Source organism: Diadema antillarum, unplaced genomic scaffold (assembly GCF_040938485.1).
Source record: "Diadema antillarum isolate AM-2024a unplaced genomic scaffold, OU_Dant_1.0 scf00000002, whole genome shotgun sequence".
Lineage (NCBI taxonomy): Eukaryota > Metazoa > Echinodermata > Echinoidea > Diadematoida > Diadematidae > Diadema > Diadema antillarum.
Window position 1 is genome coordinate 470,432 of NW_027270891.1, and position 19,670 is coordinate 490,101.

Sequence of the window (19,670 nt, forward strand, 5' to 3'; positions counted from 1 at the left end):
CGTATTCAGAGAACCATGGATTATGGCGGAGGCATACCAGTCGCCATAGCGACATTTCTAGTTGCAATCATGAACCATCAGCTACCAAGTAGACCAGTTAACTACAGTAACATTCAAACTTTATATGCATACATTTTGAACAAAGATTTTCCCTAACAACCAGACAGCTTGCCTGAAACTTGTCTGACATAGCAACACTTCGTGCATACTAAGTGCATCCACAGGATAGGTGCATAAGTATGTATAACATGTGGATAGAAGAACTTGTTACTAAGGCCTTGTAGGAAAATATCCATGAATTTGAACACGTGACATGTAAACTGTGCTTTCAAAATACTGGAAAAGTGGACATTTTCGTGGTGTTGAAAGTTTCTTGCAACAAGCTTCTTACCCAGCCGAGCGTGAAAAATTAGTTTTACAGCACAAGCGACACCTGTTATAACGAAGCCCTCGGAAGCAGCAGTTTTCTTTCGTTATATTGAAATTTTGTTATAGCCAAACATTATAGTATATATAGACGATAGTTTTGGACCTAAATCTTTACTTAGCTGTATTGAGAATTTTGTTGTAACCATGTTCGTTTATAACGGGAGTACTGTAGCCTCTGCAATGTACCAGGAAATTCTAAATTTGTCACAACAGGACATTTTGAAGAAAATTACAATGTTACTGTCACTGAACTGCACTGTTCTGTCAATATTTCAGATTACTGTTGTATGTCAGATTAGTATTAAACATGCTGTCTGATTGGTGGGAACATCCTATCATTTAACTCTTTATCTGCCATGGTGGAAACCCCCTGTGCACCACATTATTCTGAGACACCAATGTAGTCATGCTTTGAGAAAGCATTCTGTTTTTCAAATCTATGTAACTTTTATAGATTTCTGCCAAGTTGGACATGTAGTGAGCAAAGTTGTAGAGAAAATGCAAAGCTTTGCTTTGACGTAAATTGTATGACAAATCTATTTTTTTTTTTTCTATCAAATGACTAGTATACACATTACAGTAAAGGCATGACTTTGCACACACAACAGTAATAGAAACTTGTAATTTACACACAAATTGAATGGGGAACACCACTTATTGGTCAAACACCACATAGAATGCAAGCTATATGTGAGAGGAAAGGAATCGCAAGAAACGCTTTCATTGTACATGTACTGTGGCATTTGGCGATTTATCAATCGGTTTGGGCAGGTTTGTGCGTTTGAGCAGAATATGCGAAGTTGGCACGCCGTCGACTGAGCCGGACGTGCAGACGTGACACACTGTAATGAGTTAAAGGGAATGAACAAACTTTGACAATGTTGGTAAACCAGCTTCTTTATCATTACAGTGATCAACATTCACACACACACACCCAACAGGCTTTAACCAGGAATGATACATTGTACGTCGCAGTTTACTCACATGCCCGCACACGCACACTAACGCACACACACACAGAAAGAGAGACGCTAAAAGTGACGTACTTGTTGGTGCAATTGATTTTGCATTTATTTCTCTGTATCCTCGGGTGATACAAACCAACCTTAATAAATACATACATGAATTGAGATTGGACCTGTTTCCACAGTAGCAATTGACTGTGAGCTGAATGTGTCAAATAGAGCATAAAGCAGGAACAGCTATACTATCAACCCTGTCTTACATTAATCAAGTATGTCATAGAATATCATTTCATATCAAGTTAAGTTAGTTTGCATATCACAACAGGGAGTCTTACAACAAGTGTTGACATGAACCACAATCAAAATGGCTACCAAGTACCTGCAGCCCATTTTTTGGACACACTTTGTAATGACAGCAACTTACAGTAACTGAATAATGGTAGAAGCTGGCAAACAGCCAGTAATCACTATCTTGCTGTGGCAACAACAGTTTTGTAAGTTGCAATCATGGTGAAGTCTTAAAAACATCCTCATATAATCAAACTACTTGCACTGAATCTTGATGAGCACCACCTTTCCAATGGTGATGTAATAGGTTTAATTGAAATTGACTTGTATTTCTCACAGAAGACAATACCATTCAACAGTTTTGCCACCCTCTTTCTCACTGGCTTTGCAGTGTTTAGGTGACAAAGTAACACGTGTCCCCTACACCCTCTACATGTATATGAAGTATGGAATAAATGATATGCATTTATTTTACATGCTGCATGGCAAGATTTCAATCTGTGGAGGGAGTGTAGTGAACCCTGATCTAGAATAACTCCACATCAAGCTTGGAAGCCATCACGTGGCTGCAGAACACACCAAACCTTTTAGCAGCAGCAGGATGTAGATTGCATCTCCTAATAAATGGTCTACAGTAAAGTGGTAATGCACTGTAATTTACACCCATCAGTCTCTGAAAGATTTCTCAGCATCCCCTGCTAATCTTAATTCAATGTTATTTAAACTGGAAAGAGAGAAGTCATCCTATTTATCTCACTAAATCATTCAAACAAGTCAAGCCATGTGAGCTGCAAGATGTGCATGTGTATGACATCATGGTATGTGGATGAGTGGCCAAGCTTTCTCACATCTCAGGTTACATAAACGGACAGACCAACAAACAGTGTTATCACAAATGATTACCTGCACTCAAGAGAATTAACTTAATCCACATTGGACGGAAGTCGAGATAAATCACGGCATGGATATAAAGACATTTTACTGGGAAAGCAAACAGAACAATGAGCAGCTACATACTGGTTGGATAACTGTAACATGTTAATGGCTCTTTTTCAATTCATTGATTTCAGTTCGAGTTCCATGCTTCATTTTGTCACAACTATTACCCTGACAGCACTGCCATTGCTTTTACACAAAGCTTGTCCTACATCAAAATGTCTGGTATGAGATAACTGAATTTCATTGTAAGAAATTGAATTTGGTGAAAAAAAGAGGAAAAACAAGCAAAAGCCAGGAATCAAGCTTTAGTTGAAAAAAAAAAATATATATATATGTGTAATTTGTTGAAAACATTGCCAATTTTTCTTTGAGATACTCCTTCCTAGTGGCAAGGGTTCCTGACTGCAAAAGGACAATTATACTCATTCATCTGCAAACATGCTAATTCTTAATCAAATTTGTGCAGAGCTACAGGTCGTGTTTCTGTGATGGCAGCCAAGTCTAACTCGACGTTTCCCATACCCTTCAAACTTCGACAAGTAGTGATTAGATACTGTATACAGAACCACTTTTGTTGTTTTCTGCACAAGATCGAATACAATTTTACAGCTTCCTGCTTTGTGACTCAGAGATCCTACCTCATTGAGATTTAAACTGCCTACAGACTTCATGAGGGTCCAATCTTGCTTGGTCTCTGGATCAGAAACCTGAACATTGCATCAACTTTGACCTCTCATTTCTCTGAATATGTTCTCGCAATCCACCTTTCCTGAAGCATTATCCATAAATACATTCATTCTAGACATCACTACATGTTACACCAGACAGCTTCAAACTGCCCCAAACAAACTACATGCACATTGGCAATTTCAGCTCTAACCAAGGCACTAAGTTTTCACAACCATGTCAGCAATCCAGTTTACAAAGCAAGCACAAGACTCAGCTTCACATGACAACACTAAATCACAGTACAAGTTCAGAGGACCTTGCTGTTTGACACACTGACTACGGTACATTCTACATGGGAATCAGCTGGCAAACATTAGCATTCTGATTACAGAAAGCTATATATGAAGAACCTGTGTATGAACAATTTCCAAATGAAAAGTGCAGTGAAGCTTATTACTGGACCAACTTCATTTACATTCTTACAGAAAATTCACAACTTTTTTCCCAAAACATTAAACTCTTGGTTACATAACACCAATCTAGGTCACTAATCAAAGTTTTGGGTGGTGATGGATTGAAAAAGAAAGAAAAAAGTCTTCTCTCTGAAAGGGAACTAGGTGATGTTTTCCAACAGACTGAACACTGTTTACGTATTCTCTTCAATCAGCTACATCTTGATTGCAGAATAAAGTACCCAAGTGTGACATCATAGTCATTCATTACCATGGAAACTGTTTTTAAACATCACACAACCCAAATATCTGTGAACACAACAGATGCTTACCATGCTCGAACAAAAGACTGTGATATCATCACTTTGGTACTCATAAGAATACAATACATAATTGTTTCACAATACTATAGTGCTTTCAATGTTGGGTGCAGAATATATATTTTTTTCTTTTCTTTCTTTCTTTTTTTTTTTTTAAGGGGCAAATTATCCAAGTGCTGTCAACTACAGACAGCACTGTTTGCTTTGGCATGGATCTCACAATTTGAGACTTACATGGAAATTACTCCTCAGAATTAAAATGATGACCTCATTGTGAAAAATTACAAGAGATATGGCATGTACTTTATTTTCTGAATAATGAAAGCTTCACAGCACTTTTCAGTCTGGCTTGCACAGCTTCATTCAGGGTTGAGTATGGTAACACCTACTTCTGGTAATATTCTGTAGCACAAGTCTTATAGAAATCTACTTTGACTGAACTCAAAATGCAGTGGCTGTATGGTTCATACATGACCAAAATAATGTGAAGACAGTTAACACTTCACTTAGCAACTCTTCATATTAGTTTCACTGCATCTTATACATATGACAAAAGCTCTTGAATAGTAATAGAGTGACGGTGCTACATTGCGACAGTGCAACGTCAGGTTTGTGAGAACAAGTCACTTGTGCCACAGGAATACAAATGATATGGGACTACATACAGAGCAATTGTCACAAGAGCTATCAGAATAAAGGATGCAGGTTAAACAAAGTTCTAGTTGATCTGTACTCCTCAAGGAATTTGTCGTCATGAAACAAAATCCTCACTTAAAGTTTAGTATTGGTTCCTGGGAAAAAAGAAAAGAAAATGGAGTAAAAATGGAGTACATTTAGTTTACCATTATTCAAACCCTGTAGTTTTAATGCCAAAACAAACTTGAGGCAAATTCACAAGACATTCAACATTCAGTGTTTCCACATAGAGTGGATGAGTGGGACATGAGATATTGAGTGTTCCAAAGAATGTGATTCATACCAGCACTGACACGCACACTAATATTGACAAAGAATTACACAAACTAAAAGCCACAACCTGTCCGCATTACACTGTACACTTGACACTGAATAATTTGAGGTATGTCCTTTTCCTTGTTGGAATACACCAACACTTAGTGTTTGAAGTGCAATTTCGACCAAAATCGAGCCAACATCCACCATGATTCTATGTAGAACATTATATAGATTCTCAGATGAAAGAATTTCACAACCTGCTGTAATACACCATGTATCCATCTCTACACTACCGTAATAAAAATAATCCTTTTTATTCTTGCTTCCATATTAACACACTTGGGTATAGCATCCTGCACTCAAGCCAACAAGAAGCGCATCAAAGTTTCCAATCATCAGCCAAGTTAGAAACATGCCTGTACTTGAGATCAAAATATACAAATAACAGAATACAAAGAAGTAACATAGTAACGGCATGTCATTATCACCAGCGGTTTACGTACACACAGCAGAGATTCTCCATACCACTTTCAGGCTTGGGAATTTCAGCCAACACGGTGAAGCTGTGTAAGTTGTCACATTTACGCAAAGCTTTACTTACTGTGTCTGATTACCGGCACCTCACCATGAACAAGGATTCATAGCAAGATATTACACACACATACACCCAGATTTACGTGTCCACTAGAATAAATAACTTGTACACAAGACTGGCTACGCATTTAAAGTGTATAAATACACCACCGGACTTGCTGTCCTAGTTACACAAGAGGTACAATAACCCATTACAAAAACAAAACCTACAATATTTCCAGTATTCCATACAGACATCTTTTCAGTACTATGTCCTAGATTTCTTCAATTGTTAGTCTTACTATACAAACATTCATCCCACTGTCCTTCAGCTTGCTCAGATCCCTCATCAATCAATGAGAATCACTTCCTTGGATTTCTCTCCGCTGCTTTCTCCTTTCCTCCCATAGTCTTTGGCTGTACATACAAATAAAAGTCGAGATAAAACTGCAGGATCTCTTCCATATCACATTATGAAGATATACGCAGTTCTCAAATGCACAAAGGGCCCTTTGCATGCATGTTTCTGGACACTTTGCTTCATAGTGGCATAGGGATAAAAGTACATCACCTAATTAGTCCACAGCATGGCTACATGATAAGAGCTCTATGTACTGTAGCTCAAATATCACAACTGAGGCTGTTCATAATGGCGCATTCCTCTGCACTGATTGACCTCATTCTGTGTGTTAAGACTCTTTTAGTCACTTTTTAAAATATCTTACTACCAGTGAAGTCTTCCCTAGGCTATTGAAATTAGACATCTTTGTCTATTCATACGAAACCTACCGTATATTAGCATGATCACAACTTTTTTTTTGTAATTTCTTCATTTTCCTAAAGTGACAATATTCTAGTGAAACCATTCTTTCATGCATGAAGAAATTTACAGGAGCAGGCAATTGAAAAATGGATATGGTAGAAAATAATTGGCAGATGTTAGTTTGATATTCTTCAGACCCATTTTCAATGCAGAGTGCAGCAAACATTCAACATTTCCAAAATGTTGCTCTTACAAATTGCACACCACAATTCTGGGAACTAGGCAAGACACATGCAAAATATGATGCTTTGTCCAGGTGTGTGATGTTATCAAAAGCATGGCTGCATGATGCTAGATTAATTTTGCAAGAACTCATCAACTATTCACAACCATTGATGAAATACTATTTACATCATTCAAAATTCCAAAATTATTTCTTTTTAAATATAGATTTTATCTCCAAGATACCGCATGACAAAGGCTGGCAGTATCAATTAAAAAAATTAAAATCCATTACTTTAACAACCAGAATGCAGTACATTTTTCACCATTTCCTATCTTTTCTCACCTTTTAGTACACAAGCTAACATGTAATGAAGCTAATGCTTCCCTGTTTTGATTTCAATGAATATGCTACTCATGAGTCACTAAAGATTACTGCAAAAAAGCACAAACTGCTTAAATAGTTGACGTAATTCTTTACACTATGGAGAAAACTCATTTGCAGCTGGACTCTCACAAGAACTGATGAATGACCCAAGAAACAACCAACATGCATATTCAAATGTAACTTTAGATGCAAATAAAACCAGTATCTCAACATTTTGCTTTAGCCATCCAAATCCCTCAATGAACATGGTTACAATACACTGGTTTACCATTCATTTTCACATGGGATTAGTCAACGGGCAATGAGATCAATACTCACAACATGGTTCAAACATGAAAACACTTCAATTTTCAGATCAAATTTACTGAGGACTACAACCCTTGTATCTGGGTATCTAGTATGATCTTGTAAGATATGGGCATTTCCACAGTAACAGGATACATTTCAGGATGTTACTTTACTTTATATTTCCAATGTGCATTACCCCCCTTACAAGATCATCTCTTAGAACACTTTAATAAGAGATTACTTTGCCCCACAACTGCTTCAAAGAAACAGTCTGAGAATTTTGCCAAATTGGAAAATTTCCGGGTAACATAACACTGAACAAATGTCTATGTACTAGCATATGGTGGTCAAATAAAGAATACTCATTGAAAATATGTTTTTAAACTGAATGGTCTAATACTGATTAGAATAGATAAGAACAGCTCTGAAATTCTACTGAACATTGTGGAGTTACTAGAGTAGAAGCTCATCTATATTGGAAATTCAACTGAAATTGAAATCCCACAGGTAAATAGCTTGTATTGAGATCAAAAGTTTAACACCAATTCCAATCGTGGAGTTTTGTCTTTCCAGTGTTGACTGTTACTTGTTACCCTAAAATTTTTGATAGCAGTTTGAACAAACAATGTCTGTGTATTTGGCAAGAATTAGAGGGGCAGATTCCTTAGTCTGAGCAAAGTCACAATGTTATCAATAACTCCACGAAGTAATGTAGCTTGTGAACGACTGAAACGTCTACCCTTGCCGAAGCTTTCAGTTTGTCTACAACACAGGATATTAAAGAGCTCAATAATCTGTTTCAATGGATCAGATAACAAAGGACACAAGATTCCTCAACGATTCTAGGTTACAGCTTGTTTTGATGCTTACATGCTGCACTTGGGTTTTTTTTTTTTAATGCTGTTCTTTGTATTGAAAAGAAACATTATACTCTAATATTAAGATAGATATGATGAACTTTTTCTTTTATTGTGTGTTTGAATATCTGAACCATGATGACCTATCCTATACTGGCAGAATGACAATGTTTATGCCCAAAACTTGCTGTTAGTAGTAAGGAAAATAAAAGAGCTTCGTGCACACCTTTCACTTACCCTGGCCGGGTTCCCCCTTCAACAAGGATGCTTTGCTCTGAGAGGGACCTGAAAGGACACAGAAACAGTCGCATCATATACTACTATGACTTCATTATATACTATTTCATCATCATATATCACTATGACCTTACTATATACTACTATGTCCTCATCATATACTACTATGACCTCATTACATACTATTTCATACCTTATATACTATTTCATCATCATTAACCACTATGACCTTACTATATCTATGTCCTCATCATATACTACTATGACCTCATTACATACTAGTACTATTTCATACCATATCATGTACTATTTCATCATCATAAACCACTATGACCTTCCTACATACTACTATGTCGTCATCATATACTACTATGACCTCATTACATACTAATTCATCATCATACAAAACCACTATGAGCTTACTATATACTGCTATGCCCTCATCATATATTACTCTGAATTCACATAAATTATACTAAATATATCCCTCACAAATCACTTCTTGTCCTCTGATTGGTCGAGGGCCATAAAAGTGACAAAACAAATTCCACCATGAAAATCCTTATCCCATCAGAGTCTATCTTACTGAACCACTGGGAGATTAAGGAAAGTTTTAATGGCTTCTGTAAGAGCTCGGATGTTGGTCCCATGTGTACCCTTCATATCTGGAGGGTATGATAAGTCACACCTACTTACCAGAGCTAGAGATGGCACTGGAGGCATTGCTGAGCATGGTGGAGTAGTAGTTACTGCTAGTGGGCTGACCCCCAGAGGAGGAGGAGGTGGAGGCAGCGCCAGAGCTCTTTCCTCCAGCTAGGACCTGGGGACGAGAACTGCCTGGAACCACCTGCACGTTACCCTGTGGTATCGGCTGCACAGCTATAGGTATAGGAGAAGAAACAACATTTGGGTTCAAAGGTCATAGCTACTCATCATCATCACATCCTCCAGACATCAACATATTATCAATTTGTCATTAAAAGTTTTTGCTGACTTTAAGGAGGCAAATTCTGAAATACAAATGAGTGCCTCTTTAATTTAGGTAAAAGACTCACTACATCAAGCAAGGCTGTTTCAGAATACTAATATTTGTAATTAGATGGTATGCCACTTGATATCTTGTAAGTCGACTAAACGCACAAAGTAAATCTCTTCCAGTTTGTACACATGCCAAAACAAATATCCATTCTTTTCATCATCATCTTCCAGTTTTCATGCTTATCTTGCATAAAACAAGAGTCCCATACCCACAAGTGTGACCGTAATATCCAGGCTTCATTCTCAATCTCACAATGGTGAAAACAAATGCTGGCAGTCCCAGGTCAAACAAGACTGTAAAAAGGATTGCTTACAAATGGAGTAAAAACCTTTTAATACCTCATTTCCACATTCTTACAATTTCTATGAAAATCCATATTTAACTTCATGCCACTTATATGGCTTTCAAACACACTGTAGAGGCATAACACATATTTACCTTCATGAAAACTAGCAGAGAAAAAACAATGCATAATTCACTCTTTAGCCTGGCAGAGTCTTGATTCATGTAATACGTCACATAGCCGCAGCTTTACTTCATGTCACAAAAACACTTATTTATCATTCAAAAGAAAGTTTACACCTGGTTTTCTCCTGTTCAAGAAAACCAAATATCTGAAATGTAAGACAACACTGGTAGTAAATTCTTTTTGCAATATTAAAGAGCAATATCAGATTTACAAAGTGGAACACTACACAAGTGGCATCACAACAACAAGAATCACAGTACTAACTAACACGCCTTCATTCAACACGCGATGGCATGTTGAGTACAGCAAACTGAGCATCATGATTTGAAAACCAAAAAAAACAAAAAAACATGAACACACAAGAAATGTGAAGTAATGTCAAATGCATGAATGGACAAATGAATGTAAATGGCCTGGAAACACAGCACCTTTAAAACCCTTGGTACTATAGTAAAGTATGTTAAACAATGCTGTACATTTTGGAAGACACATTATGTCACTTTCCAACAGGTTATTTTTCTACACAGTTAAAGTGGCAGTAAATACTGAATGTGTCATGTTTCTTTGGAGGGTCAATTATGTTTAGGGTAGTTCCATGTCAAGCCCAGCTTAGAGACAGGAGTTTGTGATCCACCACCAAACACAAAACAACACAGAACACAGCAAATAAAAGACAACACCAAAACAACACAAAACATCAAAAGGGCACGCAATACCCATGTTAATAGTTTGCACACTGACATCAAACGATGGTAAGCACAAAACATCTGATAAGATGAGCTTAAAACACGACTAATGTATGCTGCAAACCCCCTTTTCAGACGCATGCCATTTTATACCAAAATACGATAACAAAACGACGTACAAAGAATCATTGTATAGCCGACAGACGGTTCAGACACTAATTTCAATCGTTCTGGGAAACGTCGTATAGATGTGCTGTTTCCCACTGTGCATGCTGTTATAGTCATGAGTGACAGTTGTGGGGTCACCTTTCGTGCGCGCTCCCATTAAGCCCCGCCCAGTTACACCGTTCTATGGTCGCCATACGTTCAGACGCACACGGAATGCTGATTCATTATCGAGTTCTAGTTCGAAACGATGCTCTGACCATCGTTTCGCTATACGTCGTTTCGTTATACGTCGTTTCGTTAGTCAGCGTTCAGACTTATGAATTCATCGTATAGCTATACCGTTTTGGTATAGCTATACCGTTCTAGTATAGATTTTTGCGTCTGAATGCCCTGAAAGATATACAGATATTTATGCTTTTAATTTATGCAGGTTCCCAACAACAAACAAGAGACCCGCGGGTCTAGCGCTCACCTGAGTATCGCAAGTTCACCTTTCACGCAGTCACTAACCTAAATTATTCACAGCTCTACCAAAATTTGACCAGGCATTCTCAAGTAGAAGATGAAAATGTACAATAAAGGCCCAATTTTTTTTTAAGATTCCTTAATTTGGGGGGATTGGGGCCCCCTGGGGCCCTCTGGGTGGGGCATGGTGCCCATTTTGATAAATTGAGATCCTGACCCCCTAGGGATGCTACCTGCCAAGTTTGACAAAAATCCATCATGAGGTTTTCAGGAAGAAGATGAAAATGTACAATTCAGGCCCCCATTTGGACCCTTCCAACCACCCCCCCCCCCTACCCACGAGGGGCACCCCTGGATCTCCTATGAACAAACTTGAAACTACAGTCATTAATGTACTCACTCATAGTATTATCTCAGCTCTATAACTTCTGATTCTAGAGAAGATTTATAAAGATTCCTTCATTTGGGGGGTTTGGGACCCCTGGGGGCCCCCTGGGTGGGGCATGGTGCCCATTTTAACAAATTGAGATCCTAACCCCCTAGGGATGCTACCTGCCAAGTTTGGTGAAAATGGGTCATGGGGTTCTCAAGAAGACGATAAAAATGTACAATTTAGGCCCCATTAGGACCCCTCCTCACCCCCTCCCCTGGGTCCCAAGGGGGGCACCCCTGATTCTGCCATGAACAAACTTGAAACTACAGTCATCAATGTACTAACTCATAGTATTAACTAAGCACTATCACTTCTGGTTCTAGAGAAGAAGATTTTTGCAGAATCCTTAATTTTGGGGGGCTTGGGCCCCCTGAGGGCCCCCTGGGTGAGGCATGGTGCCCATTTTAACAAATTGAGTTCCTAACCCCCTAGGGATGCTACCTGCCAAGTTTGGTGAAAATGGGTCATGGGGTTCTCAAGAAGAAGATGAAAATGTACAATTTAGGCCCCATTAGAACCCTTCCCCACCCCCCTCCCCTTGGTCCCAAGGGGGGCACCCCTGATTCTGCCATGAACAAACTTGAAACTACAGTCATCAATGTACTAACTCATAGTATTAACTTAGCTCTATCACTTCTGGTTCTAGAGAAGAAGATTTTTACAGATTCCTTAATTTTGGGGGGTTTGGGCCCCCCTGGGGGCCCCCTGGGTGGGGCATGGTGCCCATTTTAACAAATTGAGTTCCTAACCCCCTAGGGATGCTACCTGTCAAGTTTGATGAAAATCGGTCTTGGGGTTTTCAAGAAGAAGATGAAAATGTAAAAAGTTTACGCACGACGCACGACGGACGACGGACGACGGACGACGGACGACGGACGACGGACGACGCACGACGCACGACGGACGCCGGACGATCGCAATAGCTCACTTGAGCCTTTGGCTCAGGTGAGCTAAAAAGTCACAAGAACTCATCAAAGGCTTTGCATACTTAAGCCTATCTACCTGAATATTCATAATACTTATCACAAACTGATTAAAGTTATTATTTATGCAAAAGTTCTCTTTTGTTGTTGTTGTTTACAGTTTTTTTATAAAAAGAAGGAGGAAGAAAGGTGCCAAAAGAAGGTATCAAACCTTGAACAGTTTCAGGAAATGGTTCACGTACCAGGCAATTCAATCTTGGCTACACATTATTCAGATTTTTCCTTTGAACTTTGAGCATTGGAAAACTCAATACAATATATTGGCAATTCCTTACCAGACAATGGGATAATTTCAGCATGTTGGACTGGCTGTAAAGGGCAGACCTTTCTTCTTCACTGTTTGTATTCCTTTATGCAGTGACTATCAATTGTTTTCAGAAGATACATTTTTGAAAAGACCAGTACAAAAACCATCACCTAATGATAGCGATACAGAGATTTCATACAACATTCACAAATTACACAGAATCCACAATACTCAAACACAAACTTAAATCAACATTGAATTAATACATGTTCAATAATTCCTTGAATTATCAGGAGGGTTAGTGTTTGATGAATGCCAAGTATCCCCGGAAAAGAGACAACATAAATTTTTGTATATCATTCTATTTTTTCGTTCCATTCATCACCACCATGCCACGACTTACGATCACACTCTCAATACAGACATGTACTAGGTGGACAATTACAAAACATGAGGTGTAGACTAAAGGTATGTCACCAATACTAGAAGTGATTTCAAACCACTCATATCACACAAAGGTGCACAGGGCAACGAAGTGTTCGTCAGAAGTGCAAAGAGCCGTCTCCAGTTCTCAACTCCAACACAAGCACAATGCATGCAGCACTGTTTTACGGGTGCCAAAATGATCGAGTGCTTTTCAAGTACTTCATTTCTATTGCCTTTCTTGAAACAGATAATTAAAGCTTTAACTTCTTGTCAGAAATGCTTGATAATCAAATTTGAAGCCAGCTGTAACTTGAGTGCGTTCACAGCACACATATACCCAAAGAAACAAAAGTTGTCAATAATGATGATTATTGCATGAAAAGGAATGTAACAGAAGGGTTACTTCGTCATAGATAATGAAAGAGTAAAATAATAGGGGAGCAAATTAATGTTTTGTGTTATAAAACCATGAGAGGAGAAAGGTCACATGTGAAAAGAGATGCATTGTTTTTTTTTTTGACAGGGATTTTTTTTTTTGCAAGAGAAAAGTATCTTTTTTTTTTTAATTTAGCTTTGTGAAACTTGAATATATGATCTCATTAATAAAGACACTCTTTGTTTGTCAAGTATTAGATTCCCAGAGTACTGTGAATTAGGAAGAGGAGAGAGTCGTGGTTTAGCTTCCGTTCCTCCCGACGACACACTTACTTTGACCGAGGTGTGTGTGCAGCCCAGAATACTGAGCTACCGTGTACTGACCCGTGGGGCGGTAGCCGGCATAGTTGGTGGCAAAACTTCCCCCAAAGCTGCTGGCACTGCTGTACTGGGCGTAGGGATTGTGGCTGGTGGGTGCAGAAACAGCTCCCTGAGCAGCCTACCAGTAAAACATAACACAAGGTGTCAGGAAGATATTACAGTTACTGTATTTTCATGAAATGGTACACATTACCAATACTTATTTTTTTGAAGTACTCAGCAATCCAAAACATCTGAACATGTTTCAACATCATCACACATTTATTTTTTGCACTATATTCTATGAGCTCTATGAGCTGGAGATGATGACGTTCCATACTGCCAAACATGCAAAAGAGAGTGTACACATCATAATCAAACTCAAAATACTACAGCAGATTTTTCAAGACTAAGCCTCGATAACAGTACTATGCCAAATCAAAGGGGTATGTGGAACATCTACCCATGACATTTGAATATCATCTGTACACTCAAAATGTCCACAATTTTCTGCTGCACAAAATGTTACCTACACTGGTATTTCCACATTTAAGAAAAACATTGAAACATTGAAACAGCACTCCGGCAATCAAGCACTCACAAAACCACAAATTATCTGTTGTTCTGTTTTATTTAATCCATGTAAGCAAACAAATGATTAACATCCACTGACTAAGAGCTCTTCATTTTCTCTGGAACAAAATGGCTCTTGTGAGCAGCTACTTGAGTTTAGATTGACATGAAGGGATAATGTTTGAAGCACAACTTCCCAGCAGGAACAAAACGATAGAGAATCATCTACAACGCTGACCAATCATAGAGAGGACACAAAATCCCTAGGACATGATTCTCTTTTTCTCTTGCTACCCCTCCTACTGTTAGACTTCCTACCTGGGCCTGAGGTGGTGGCTGTGTGGCAAGCCTGCTGAGAATGCTTCGCTCCGACATCTGGAGGCGGGCAGCCACAGGAGGAATGCGAGAGAGAGTGGCTGGTAGGCGGGCTACATCTGACTTCATGTCGCTAAGCAACTCCTCCAGCTGATTCAAAACTGCGTATGGGAGAAGACAGTACATGAAGGGCAAAATATTCATATCTGATCTACAGATGAGGTATTAATGAGATACTGTCAGCTGAGAACCACATGACTTCGTCTGTTGAGAATGAGAAGGGCTTAATTAAGTCTTCTCGAACAGTATGGGTTTTGTGGACACTTAACTCCCTTATCGTTCTCAACCGACGAGTCTTCAAACCCTGTACAAAGTCCACAGAGTTAAGCACCTATATCTGGTTAACATTCAGTTGGTGTCACTGGTAAATTCTTATATCGTTCTGTTTTGTTTCTTAATTAGATTGTTTCCACAAGTCTGCAATAATTTGCTTCCACATTCCTCCTTTCTCCAAAGAAAGAATAGTAGTGCAGCTATCTGCAGCACTGAGTATTAAGATTGAAGCACAATAGTACTGCACCTACCTGCAACACTGAACCCAAGAATACTCAGGCAGGTGTCTATGGGAAATGCGTATCATAGCAAAATCAGTCTGTCCTCAACGGGTTAAGATCAAATCTGATAGTGAGACAGGGCTAGGTAGTAATAGGGACTGCATAGTATTGGTTGAGATGAGGATTTAGCTTCAAACGTCTTGCAAGATAAATCTAGAAACCACTTTATAAATTGTTACAGAGCAAACAATTCTTTTTCCCTCACATTGCTCACCTTTGTGAAGCACAGCATTCGCTGGTTTGTTACCAGCCAGGGACTCCTTGGAGAGATGTTGGTGGCTCTCTGCCAGACATTCCACCTCAGCGAAGCGAGCATTGAGAGCCATGGCTGGATGGTTAGGATCCTGGGTTAGGTTGAGGTACGCTGCTCGTCTCAGCTGCTCCTCAATCACTAAACCTTGCTCCAACAGCTGTGAAATTGAACACATGACAAATCTCACTCGCCTGCCTCTTGCCCCAGCTGCTTCCTCTTACAAATAACGGCAAAGATAAGAAGAAAGTCTATGTCTGATCAAGGTATTGCCACTCTCAGTGATAAGTGTGTGTGTATTACTCTACTGTGTGTGTTACTCTTTATGTAACAAGGCTTCATCAAAAGTAAGTATTTGCAAGGGCTCTGACTTGCAAAACCGTAATATGAGCTGCTTTATTTCAAAGATTCAATGTAAGGAATGCATCCCGCACAAACACATAATTATAATACTTTACTAGTTGAACAATAAATCAGGTAAAGGAAATGCAAGTTTGAAGTCATGCACAGTGCATTACATACATAATCTCATTAAAAAATATGCCTCTTTTTGTTTGAGAAAATACATCTGCTCAAATGTTTTGCAAAGGAGGGACAGAGGCTGAAGTTTATCATGAAAAGTGAAATCTAACCATGTTACGCAATGCACCTAATCAACACAATGACCCTGCATGGTTCTCTCACCTTGAACCTACGAGCAAGGAACTTGTTCTTGATCTCAAGGTAGTTTCCTTTGCCTTGATCTACTTTGAAGGGCTCGTTGAGGATGGCGTAGGCTGGGTCATTCTGGATGTCTTGCCAACGACCGTAGCCATGTCTGATGGAAGGGTACATGATTAAGGTCATACACAAGGAAGGTTCAATAACTATCAATTATCCTGATCCTTTCCAATGGTTGTTCCAAACAAACGTCAAGGGTTGAATGACATTAAGACTTTCAACAGCAGTTAGTTCGAACTCATCACATGTAGAATTCATATTTCCTGGCCCACCATTGCTACATGGCAGCTAAATACACTGTATATGCATGGATTGACATGACAGGATTAACAAACAGAATTATGCATATGTGCCATACACACTGCCATTGGGAGGATAATAAAATGCACTGCACGTACAGAGGTTTGTAGATGTTTCTATCTTGTATCAAAACTATGCAGTGAGGTTGTCAGACAATGAAGACTATCAGACTACCCCTCCCTAATATACGTATAATCCAAATTCTTAAATATCATGCTATACAGTCAACTCCTATTATAATGAAGTCCTTGGGACAAGTCGTTTTCTTTCACTATATAGAAATTTTATCACACGCAAATAATTAAAAAAGAAAAGACACAGAGCAAATAATTTGGGGGCCTGAATTTTTACTTTGTTGTAACCGGAATTTTGTTATAACTGCGTTCGTTTTAACAGGAGAGCATTGTATAAGAACTGCACAATAAGATAACGCATGGACACATTTAAATTCATCTCACTACAAGTCAATCTAGATATCACACGATAATATTAGTTACCCCCTGCTTGTTCACGAAATACGGGCAAATATCTACGGTCTGGTGCCATATTCCATGAGGCCGAAGGCCGAATGGAATATGGCACCAGACCATAGATATTTCCCGTATTTCGTAAGAACAAGCAGGGGGTAACGATTTTATCTTTTAGTGTAAGTGCTAACCTTTTTCTCGCTGATTTCCCCTCGTGAATGATGTTGAAATCGCCGGCTGTCAGCCATGACCATGTTGACTTAGGCCTAGCTACGTCTCAACAACGCGAGCTGATTACTGCATGCGATGCGCACATACAAATACGTAATCGTACACGCCATAAGATACTGCAGTGCAGTAGCCAGATAGATATAAGTTGCTGTTGTTTATCAAGCATCTAGTGGTCTCAGGTTATGTGCGCAATACGCTTGAGGACTGCGCACTGTCCATTTGTTTTGTACAGGATTAGCGCGCACTTTCCTATAAGCGTCTTTGGTACACGCGCAGCTGGCTGTGTAATACAGTATCATGACGTCATATCACGTAATACGGGATATATTACGTGGTTGATTGACCAATGAGATTACAGAATTCACGATCACTAAAAGATAACAAGAGATATCAGCTGAAAGCTAGCCACTGAAAAGGATACTTGACGATGCCATGAAGGAGCCAGTAGTCATGCTTTCTATGCCAGATCTCTGACTCATTATCACACATCTCTTTAGCTGCACGTTCCTCATTCAGCCACAGTGTATGCAGCTCTGTGAAGCCACCATCAGCGATGTTGAAGACAAACGGTCTCTTCTCAGGTTTCTTCACAACTGGCTTTTCTGGTTTCTCTTCCTTCTTAGGCTTAGTCTCAGACTCCTCCTTCTTCTCCTCCTTCTTGGTCTCTTCTTTCTTTGCTTCTTCTTTCTTGCTCTCATCTTTCTTGGATTCCTCCTGTCCATCTTCTTTCTTTTCTCCTTCCTTTTCTTCCTTCTTTTCTCCCTCCTCTTCTTTCTTCTCTTCCTCCTTAGCCTCCACCTTCTCTTCTTCCTTGTTGTCTTTCTTCTCCTCCTTGGAGTCCTCCTTGGAGTCCTCCTCTTTCTCATCTTTGGATTCCTTTTGTTCCTTCTCTTCATCTTTGACTTCAGTTTTTTCCTCATCTTTCTTTTCTCCTTCCTCTCCTGCAAGAATGGAATGCATTGAGGAAGACAGTTCAACACATAAATTGGAGAAAAGAAACTAGCACAAATTTTGATCAGCATGAATTTTAATATGCCAAGAAGAAAAGCATCCAATATACAGATGTACATTCCTACTGAAATCTGCAAAGTTGCTCTGATATAAACAGTGATACAGAATTGAGCCTTTCTTAGAATACCGTGACATACAGTTTCATACATTACAATCTGCACATATTTGCAAAATTTCTTTGTATAAAACAATTCAAAATCAGAATCCTAACGTCTCCCCATGATGATAAAATTGGAGTCACTCCTATTTTCAGTCACGATTTCAATTTATAAGGTCTCTAAAAAGAAAATATGATAAAAAAGAAGTGCCTGCCAGAAGCATATTGTCATGACTCCATTGGGAGAGAAAATCAAGATCTAGATTAAGGTAAAGCTTGATAGTATGTTCTTATTCTTGCAGAGATGCAAAGAAGTGTCGACATCAAAATCTCACCTTTTGCTTCTGCTCCGGATTCATCCTTTACGGCAGCTTTCTCCATGTCTTCTTTCTCTGCCTTATCTGTTTCATCCTTCACTTCTTTCTTCTCTCCCTCCTCATCCTTCTTCTCATCAACTTCCATCTTCTCAGGCTCCGTGCTTGTCTTCTCCTCGTCATCTTTCACTTCTGGTTTCTTCTCCTCTTTCTCGTCGACTTCCATCTTCTCTGCCTCAGCCTTCTTCTCTGCCTCAGCCTTCTTCTCTCCCTGATCTTCTTTGTCCTTCTCTGGCTCTGCCTTAGCTTTAGCTGCTTCAGTCTTTGTCTCAGCTTCAGCCTGCTTGGTTGCCGCTGCCTCCCCATTGCTGGCTGCAGCAGCCTTTGCCTCAGCATCGCTGGTCTTGGAGTCCACAGTGCTAGCTGGAGAGGCCACACGGGCTGGCGTTGGAATGGGGGAGGAGGTTCTGGAACTACCTTTGCTAGATGTTCCTTTCCCTGTCAGCTGGCTAATCAGCTCCGGTAGACTAACGCTGCCATTGATGGGTTCAAACTCTAGCACCTACGCGAAAAATGACATTATAATCTCTGTTATGTATACTTCACAAACTTGCTAATAAAAGGTGTTTCTCCTTCAAGGACCCCAAAGGAATTCTCTGCAAGTTATCTAAATAAGATTTCATGACAAGAGAGAAATATGAATTTTACAACATTTTAAGTGCTACACTGTATCTGAACTAAACCAGCATGTCTTGAACCAATGGTTGGTGGAGGCATGCTGGG

General features: G+C 39.3%; 1 protein-coding gene across 1 annotated transcript in view; it reads right to left on the reverse strand.

Moving 5' to 3' along the window:
- Positions 1–2,305: 2,305 nt before the first annotated feature.
- Positions 2,306–19,670, reverse strand: part of LOC139731733 (chromodomain-helicase-DNA-binding protein 4-like) — a 55,362-nt gene continuing 37,997 nt past the window's right edge. Inside the window, exons 30-38 of the mRNA XM_071642646.1 lie at positions 18,909–19,449; positions 17,887–18,406; positions 16,432–16,564; positions 15,712–15,907; positions 14,887–15,044; positions 14,020–14,134; positions 9,041–9,223; positions 8,345–8,392; positions 2,306–6,006 (exon numbers count right to left, since the gene is read on the reverse strand). Of these exons, the coding sequence (XP_071498747.1) occupies positions 5,939–6,006; positions 8,345–8,392; positions 9,041–9,223; positions 14,020–14,134; positions 14,887–15,044; positions 15,712–15,907; positions 16,432–16,564; positions 17,887–18,406; positions 18,909–19,449 (1,962 nt within the window). The 3' untranslated portion in view covers positions 2,306–5,938. The remainder of the gene's footprint in view (positions 6,007–8,344; positions 8,393–9,040; positions 9,224–14,019; positions 14,135–14,886; positions 15,045–15,711; positions 15,908–16,431; positions 16,565–17,886; positions 18,407–18,908; positions 19,450–19,670) is intronic.